We start from the raw sequence: 8,681 nt of genomic DNA, 5'->3' as shown, positions 1-8,681 counted from the left end.
GAGGAGGTTAGCAGTCACACTCTGCTCTTAGGTGTTGTGCAGACCGAACACGAACACACACACACACACACACACACACACACACACACACACACACCAGGGGCTGGCTGTGCAGCTCCGTGGTACAGTTTCCTAGCATGCGTGACAGGGTGACAGCTTGGCACGGTCAGCTCGCACAACCAGCAGCTATTACAGTGCCAAGATGAGTTCTGGAGAGACAACATTTTGTGGTTCTAGAATCTAAAAAAAACGAGTTAAGGAGCAAATAGCAGGTCACTCAGAATTGAGATGTTCACGTGATCCACAGTGTGTCTGTCTCAAGGGCCTGGGGTAGAAGCTAAATCCAGCAGGCGGGAGGAGGGCCTGAGCATACAGTTAATTCACCGACTTTATTGATTGCCCAAGACATCAAGGCCCGCAGGCCAAACCAGTCTACAGTCAAGTTAGATGTTTGGGGAGGAGGTGGAGATGCCTAGAAGAGCCTAGGGAGAGAGGTCCATGCATCAGATAGGACATTCTGGACTGGCTTATTGTAGAACGTTCTGAGGGTTGATCACAGCCCAGGGACAAGAGTTTTAGCAAAAAGACACCCACCTTGTAAAACAAAAACAAAAAACAAACACCCCCCCCAAAAAAAAAAACACAACCCTACTTGTGCCTAGCTTGGGTTTACAGCCCTATAGTCCACTCATCACTTCCCCAAGGAGGCAGGGTCCTCAAAGCCCCGGCTCCTGGCGGTGTTCTCTGGCCATCCTGGCAACAGGCAAGGTCCACCACGCAGACTCCAGAAGACGCACCTTTGGCCCTCGGTGGCACCACAGTGTCCCATCACCTCAGAGAGGCGCTGGCCTCAGAGCACAGCTAGGTTGTGGCAAGACTTGGAGCGGGCCTTGAGTGCCCGGCGCCGTGCGCTGCGTGCCGTCAGGCGTGCCAGGAAGCGGCGGGCGCGCTGGCCCAGGCTGGCCCGTCGTCGTGGTGAAGGTGCCTCTGGGGCCATGCTGTCCCGGCGGCGTAGGCGCAGTTGGCGCACCACGCCCTCGAAGAGCTCCATCACGTTGTGCTGCAGAGTGGCCGAAGTCTCGATGAACTTGCAGTCGAACACCACTGCGCAGGCGCGGCCCTCTGAGGGGGCGGAACCATAGACAGAAGGCCGAGATAAAGGTGGTAAGAGGTGTGTTCAGAGACAGAAGCATTTTTCCCCCCACGAGACAGGATGTCTTTGAGTGGCCTTGGTTGTCCTAGAACTACCTCTTTAGACCAGGCTGGCCTTGAACTCACGGAGATCCTCCTGCCTCTGCCTCCCGTGTGCTGAGATTAAAGGCTTGCGAGTGATTTCCCAGGTGGCAGGGGACCCAGGGGCAAAACTACGGAGCTTTGAGACATCAGCTCAGTCTAGGGACTGACTGATCCTCAGTAGAACGAGGCTGGGAAGATTTGACCTCATGAGTAGGGCCGTTTTAGGAATCTTTATGGGCCCCACTAGAAAGATGAAACTTATTAAACTGTTCCTCTCCCACTGTAAATCCAATTTAAACCTACCTTTAAAAGTTTTGGTTTGTAATTACTGGCCAATGCACTAAGTGTTTCGTCCAAAGCTTGAATTTATAATCTCCCCAATTTATACTGGAGCCACTAATGGCCGTTTTCTGCAAGCTGGTAGACATGGGGTGTGGGTAGAGTGTCTCTGATTATCAGCTTGGGGAGCGACAGGGAGAATTTTAAGCAAAGGTCACAATGTAAGCTGTGGTTCCGGAAATCTCTGTTCGCAGTCAAGGAGGAATGATTGAACAGGGCTAGAGAAATATAGGGGCTGGCTGGGACAAAGTGGGGGTGGCAGGGCAGGACAGAGGCTTGGGGTGTGGAGCGAGGGACCTGTAGGACTTGGGTACCGATTTGGGAGGTGAGAGAGGGGGAGGCCAGGTAGGTAGTTGCAGGAGTGGGCCAGGCTGGAGGGCACAGACCTTCACTGAGGTGAGCACTGGAGGAGGGGCAGTGAGGTCTGAAGGAGAGAGGAGCGTAGGGTAATGAACCAACCTTCCACCGAGACTTCCCGGCAGCGGGCCAGGTCTGCCTTGTTGCCCACCAGGATGATGGGCACGTGGTCGGCCTGATGCGTGCGCCTCAGCTGGATCCGGAGCTCCGAAGCGCTCTCAAAGCTGCGGCGATCTGCGATTGAGTACACGATGATGTAGGCGCTGCCCGCCTGCAGGCACGACTCCCGGCTCCAGCTTTCATCCTGCGGGGGGAGGGATCCCAGGCCCATCCTCAGAGGGTGCCTAGCCCTGGCTGACAAAGAGGCTTTGTTGGTCTAAAGGTGGAGTAGGTAGAGGTTCTATTCTGGATAGATTGGGGGAACAAATTCTATCATAACGCCCCGTGTCACCTTGGGAAAACCGCTGGTTCTCTGAGCCTCAGTTTCTTTGCTCGGAAAATGTGATGTAGGCTGCCTTGCTTTCTTCCCTCTTCTTGTGACTGCTTCAGGCTGGGGACTGCGGACAGAAATTGACCCTCTCCTGCAAAAAGGGGTCTAGCTTTGCCTGTTCAGCCCCCCTTCCTCGTCCTCTTCCCCCCTCCTTATTTTCCTCTTTTTGACAAGGTCTCACTCTGTAGCCCAGAGTGGTTTTGACCTTGAAGCAATTCTCCTGCTTCAGCCCCTGGAGTGCTGGGCCTACATGTTTGCCCCATCAGGCTTAGCTCATTCAGCTCTATCTAGTTTGGTTTTGGGACACAGTTCTTAGTCTTTCTGCAATCCAGACTTAAAAGAGAAAAGGAAGAGGTTCAGGGGGTAAAAGTGCTTGCCGTGAAATCCTGAGTATGACTACTCCTGGATCCCGCAGTGGACGGAGAGAGCCCGCTCCACAAGTTGTCCTGTGACCTTCCCATCTGCACATGGAAAGCGTGTACCCGCACTCATACACATGCATCACACACATCACCACACACATCCAACATGCGCACTCACACAAAACTGGTAATAAAATAAAGTGTGTGTGTGTGTGTGTGTGTGTGTGTGTGTGTGTGTGTGTATGAGAGAGAGAGAGAGAGAAGGCTGAATTCAGGGGAGGGCTTTCTCAGTGCAGTTTTGGAGAGAGAGCTGAGAAGTCACCTGTGGGGTGTGAGGACAGAAAGAGATGGAGTGGAAGGGGACACTAAAGAAGCAAAGCTCTTTCTAGTCATTTGACTAAGGAAAGGAAAGCAGAATATCGGAGCCAGTGCTCCGGGAGTGTAGATTTCAAGCCCTTACTGAGGTCTAGTTCCTGTCCATAGGCTCATGTTCTGGAAGGCGGACTGTGGGAAGGGGAGGTACAGTGTAGGGTGCGGAGGTCCATGGGGGGAGGCTCCAAAAGTGGTGGAGGAAGGAGAGGTGGGGTGGGTGTCAGGTAAAGCCTGCACAGCACGGGAGTGCTCCCAGGGAGCCAGTGGGCAGGTTTGAAAGGAAGAGCAGACCCAGCAGGTGAGAAGGCCACCCAGAGGAAGGGAGGAGTCAGTCTTTATGGCTAGGGTGGGAAAGGCTGTGTGGGAAGAACCGACTGTAAGGCAGGAAGATGCTAGAAAGTGGGAGAGGTGAACAGAGACGTGTCAGGTCCTCGGTCGGGGTGAGTGTGCACACTCCACAGCTGTACTGATCATTTCTCAGGCCAAATAGCCTTGGGTAGGATCAGACAGATGCAGCATCTCAGGGCCTAGAGGATAGGCCACTGGTGAAGTGTTTGCTGCACGCATGTGAGGACCTGAGTTTGACCGAATTTGATTCCTGGAACTCACATTACAAAAGATAGCAAAAAAACCAAAAATCAAAACCCTGGGTGCGGTGGTGAGGTCAGGGGACAACTTTCTGGAGTTGATTCTCCTCTTCCACTGTGTGGGATGAATCTTTGGTTGTCAGGCTTGGTGGCAGGCACCTTTGCCTGGATTAACCATCTTGCAGGCTCCATGCCTGGCTTTTGTTTGGTCTGTCCAACTCACTGGCAACCCCACAGTATTCTACTGCATCCAGAAAGCAGCTCTTCCCCATACCCGGCCTCGAGCTCCACGAGGCTGGCACCTTGTCTGTCTCTCTCATTCCCTCCATGGTCTTCAGCATCCTGGCCCACTATAGACACCTAACAAGAGCTTCCAATGAACGAGCGAATGAAACTTAAGCTGAAGGTTCAGAAAGTGATGCTCCCAGGGCAGATGGGGACTCGGTCCCAGTATAAGCTCTGGAGTTTGTAGATCTGGGCATGAGTTTGCCTGCTCTCTGAGAACGTTGGACACATTAAGCCCTCTGAACACCTGTTTCCTTGTTGACGGAAAGGGAACTAGACCAACGGTCTATATAGTTTTAACTGCATGTCACAGAGTATGTCAGAGCTTCCCAGCGTCGGGGGAGAGGAGGGTGCTCCATAAACCCCAGTTGCTGTTTTAAGAACACCATTATGCTCATCCTCATCCAGACTTCCCTTTATACTTGCTGAAAGATATTGACCACACCACACATGGTGATGCACGCCTGTAATTGTGGCTGAGGCAGGAGGACCAAGAATTTGAGATGGCTGCTGAGATGGCTCAGTAGATGCCTGCTGCCAAGCCTGAGGATCCAAGTTCAATCCCCGGACCCGTATGGTAGGAAGAGAGAACTGATTTCAGCAGATTGTCTTCTGACTTCTACATGTGTTTGCACCCCTCCCACATAAAATAAAAAAAAAATACAATAAAAACTAACAAAATGTAGGTACACGGGGAGGCCCTATCTAAAAGAACCAAAAGGAACTGTCCAAATTGCTCCCTATTCTCTATTTTGGCTTTAGTGGTAGTGCTGCTAGCCACTCAATACTGCCCACTTCTTTTTTTTTTTTGAAACAGAGTCTCTCTACACAGGCCCAGATATCCTGGAACTCATTATGCAGTCCAGGCTGGCCTCAAACTCACAGAGATCTAGCTGCCTCTGCGGCCTGAGAGCTGGGATCAAAGGCGTGCACTCCCATGCCTGGCCCAACACTGTACTCGAAGCTTTCTTTATGGGGCTTAACTTTAGGGAAAAGGTACCACAACTAGTCACTCCTTCATGTTTTCGTGTGTGTGTGTGTGTGTGTGTGTGTGTGTGTGTGTGTGTGTGTATGTGTGTGTGTGTGTGTGTGTGTGTGTGTGTGTCTGTCTGTCTGTCTTTTCTTGTACTCAAAAAGCCCTGTTAGGTGTCCATGGTTCCTTCTCTGTAAACATAGTACTTGGCGCATGGCAGACGGGTGGGAGACAATGGGTTGTGTCAGTTGGATCCCTTTAGAGAGAGGATATCCCTGATGATGTTTTGATTTCTCTCTCCCCTCCCCCCCTCTCTCTTTTTCCTCTTTTTTGAGACAGCATCTCACGTAGCCCAGGCTAGCCTTGAACTCACCACGTAGTCAACGATGGCTTTAAAACCCCTGCATCCTTCCGCCTTTAGCTACTGGGGTTACAGGCATTGCACCATCCTACCTAGTTTATACAGTGCTGGGGATCGAACTCAGAGCCTTGTAATTCAGAGCGTGTACTCTGTGTACAAGTACAATAACGGGTACTCTGCTGATTGAGCTATAATCCCAGCTCATCCTCAATTACTCAAAGTCCTACAATAAGCATATATTACCCGTGTAACAAGAGGAAAGAAGCTCAGACAAGAAAACCATCGCACTCCTGTTCCGGCAGGGGGAGAGGAGGGTCACCCCGGGTTTTCCTGTTTCACGACCCCCCAGCTATCGCGCATCACCGCAGACAGTTCTCCACTCCTGCTTAGTGCTCTTTTCAGGCTCCACACTGGGCTCACCACTGCAGAACTGCACCAGAGTTTTTAAAAACCAGCTGATGATGTGACTAGGGCACACCATGCAGAGCTGGCTCTAGGTCCTGGGTTTGATCCCCAGAACTTTTTGTAAACAAACGGTAGTAGCAAAGATGAAAAAAAAAAATCAGCTGATGAGGAATGCTTGATAACTAGTTAAAAAAAAAAAAGGGAAGGGGTGTGTGTATGTCACCCTTTGGCGTTTGGGGGTCAAATCCAGTGGTTTTTTTGTTTTTGTTTAGCCAAATGTGGGAGTGGCCATAAGGATGAGGAGCATGCAAAGGGAGAAATGCACTCTGGGATGTCTGCTGGAGTGGGGGTGGGGATTGGTGGAGTGAGGAAAGAGGTCAAGGCTGTGAGGCTCTCCTGCCTTAGGAAAAGCTACAGGTTTGTGGGAGGGGCACTGGGGCAGGCCCCCCCCTAGCCCTGCTCCGCTTGTCCCAGGAGGAGTCAGGCGTCTAATATTAGTTTATGCATCCCTCATCCTAACCAGGCTTACAGTGTCGTACCAGTTTCTCGGCCTCCCAGGTGTCCATGACCACCAGTGTGGTGTCCTCTCCATCCACCGAGAGTGTTCTCTCGTACACATCTGCAATCAAGTGGGGGGGAAGCATCTCAGGCTGGAGCGGCCATTGGAGAGACCGCGCCCGCTCCTTTACGCGCCCTTTCTTGTCACTCACTCCTTCACGTTTCCCTGGGGTAGGGAATCCTGTCCTTCCTGGTGGTCAAAAGCCCCTACCAGGGGTCCATGTGTCCCCAGCTGTGAGCACAGTACTTGGCACATGGCAGGCAGGCACAAGAAGCTGGGGCTTGTCAGTTGAATGCATGTGGGCTGGGTGGGCGTAACCTGGGAATCCTCCCCAGCCTGCTCTGACTCTTGCTTAGGCAGATCATGTTATCTCTCGGGCCTCAGTCTCCCCATCTGTAACACACCCGGGAGCATATGAACATTACTCCCAGGAAAGTCAAGACTGGAGAAGGGGCCTGGCCAGATGGTCCCCATCTTCTCTCCGTGTTTAGCCACTCCTTCCCTACACAGCCTGTGTCCTCAAAGCCTGCCCGGCAGATCTTCCTGTCCTCTGTCCTACTCCTGTATCTGATTGCCCTGGGGCCTGTGGTCCTGCAGCTCCTGACCCAAGTGCTCAACGCATTTTGGGGGGAGTAAAGCAATCCAGAGCTCAGAACTGGAGGTCTGGAAGCCTCCATTTGAGAGGGATGTTAGTTGTGTTGTGTGTAGGTCTTGGTGGCTAAGGGATGGGAGGGGAGGAGGTTGAGAGTCAGGAGGACTTGGGGCTGGGAGTTTCTGAGCTGGGTGGAAGCCCGCCATTTCCCGATATCCATAGTTTCAGAGTTTCTCCCCTTACAACACGGAAATAAACCATGTACCTTTCACCCAATGTTGCTCCTCTAGACCCTGTCCAGGTTTGTCCTGCACCACCCTAGATGACCATCATTTACTTCTTAGCATGAGTGACTGCCCCTATAAACTGAACAAGGTGTGGCCTGCACACCTCTTCTCTGCAGTCCTGTGCCCCTGGTGACAGGCTTTTCAGTCCTGTGGCCACAGCCTGGCTCGTCCCACAGGGCTCCTACCTCCCAGCTGTTCATGAAGGTCCCGCTCTTGCTTCCCTGCGAAGAGGCTGGCCAGGCTGGTCTTCCCAACGCCGGGGTCTCCAAGCAGCACCACCCGGTAGAGGGCTTCCCAAGAGCCTTCGGAGTCGCTGGATTCAGAGGACCACCCATCCTGGGCTGGGGAAGGTTTTCGAATGGGAGGGTTGAGGGAGGCTGACTGACCCAGTCGGGGATGCTGGGATTGAGTAACGGGTGTTGCACACAGGCGGCCAGGCTGGTGGCCCCGGGACGACAGGGGTAGTGGTGTGCTGGCTCGACGGCGCAGGGTGGTCTTCGCTTCCTGTTGGGTGTTGAGTGTCATCCTCAGTGGGGAGATCTCTCTCTTCCCTGGCTCCTTCCTTCCAAAAGAAGGGGGCTGGGCAGTAAGTCCGTGGCCCGAGTCCCTTCTTCTCTGGGTTCTGATAAACTGTGGAAATGACTTCCTCCAGAGTTCTCTCTGGTTCAACTGGGGGAGGCTCTTCAGCTCCTTGGGGTTGGGGGTGGCTGGTTTCAGGCCTTAGAGTCCACCCCGGTCCGGTCCGCCTAGAAGGGGCAAGCGCACAGGCTGTGAACACACACAGATGTACACACCCAGAAGCAGATTCCCAAATTCCAAGGATGACCCTTTCCCCATGACACAGACAGGCAGAGAGGCTGCAGCAAGCTGGGACATCTAAAGCAGCGACAGCACATCCTGCCCACCCGGACCGGTCCCTCCGCTTGAGGATTTGAGACCCTCCTTACAGAGGGCATCTGACCGCCCCACCCCCTTCCCCATTGGTCTCCTTCACTTGTTTAGGGTTGGGGGATGCTGAGGAGGATTGGGGCCTCTGGGAAGTTTATTCCGGCTGCCTGATACCCCCGGGCAGAGTTTGAAGAGGAAGGGAGGGGCGCGTTGGTGCCCCACAAGGGCGAGGGGCTCCGGGGATCTCTCTGGCTGTAACCCGAGTGCCCTGGTGCCATGGGAACGGCGTGCCCGGCCCGCCCCTGCGTGAAAAATTCAGGAGCCGCTGGCGCCATGGCCTCCAGCTTTTGTTGGGGGACAGGAGCCGCGAGGGACCCAGCAACTGGTTTGGTGAACACGGTGCAGAATGGGGAGCCTACCGGGCTCGGGACTCAAGTGCCCTTTCGGGGAGTCTGGGCTGGAACTTTCCCAACTCGCGGTCCTGGATGTGAATCCCAAGTCCTGGGGCGCTCGGGCGTTGTGGTAGCGTCCCCTGTGCCAGGCTTCCCTACCCTTGGAGGCCCCAGGTCTGCCCACCCGCACCCTCCC

At 53.6% G+C, this 8,681-nt stretch overlaps 1 protein-coding gene across 1 annotated transcript; it reads right to left on the bottom strand.

Annotated features, from left to right (window-relative positions):
• Positions 1–370: 370 nt before the first annotated feature.
• Positions 371–7,939, bottom strand: Rem1 (RRAD and GEM like GTPase 1). Its single transcript, XM_059259678.1, has 4 exons — positions 7,391–7,939; positions 6,307–6,386; positions 2,035–2,236; positions 371–1,122 (listed from the first exon to the last, which is right to left on the bottom strand). The coding sequence occupies exons 1-4, from the start codon at positions 7,728–7,730 to the stop codon at positions 851–853; spliced, it is 894 nt and encodes a 297-aa protein (XP_059115661.1). The 5' UTR covers positions 7,731–7,939; the 3' UTR covers positions 371–850.
• Positions 7,940–8,681: the final 742 nt, after the last annotated feature.

The sequence above is a fragment of the Peromyscus eremicus genome, chromosome 4 (genome assembly GCF_949786415.1).
Source record: "Peromyscus eremicus chromosome 4, PerEre_H2_v1, whole genome shotgun sequence".
NCBI lineage: Eukaryota > Metazoa > Chordata > Mammalia > Rodentia > Cricetidae > Peromyscus > Peromyscus eremicus.
This window is presented reverse-complemented; position numbering and strand designations above follow the sequence as displayed.

What these genes read in the sequence shown, in the direction of transcription:
- Rem1 (XM_059259678.1), bottom strand. Translation starts at nt 7,730, where the DNA reads ATGACACTCAACACCCAACAGGAAGCGAAGACCACCCTGCGCCGTCGA. An exon ending in CCTTCATGAACAGCTGGGAG is followed by an intron (nt 6,387 to 7,390) that starts GTAGGAGCCCTG and finishes ACTTGATTGCAG; the next exon opens with ATGTGTACGAGAGAACACTC. An exon ending in CCTGGGAGGCCGAGAAACTG is followed by an intron (nt 2,237 to 6,306) that starts GTACGACACTGT and finishes CTCCCCCCGCAG; the next exon opens with GATGAAAGCTGGAGCCGGGA.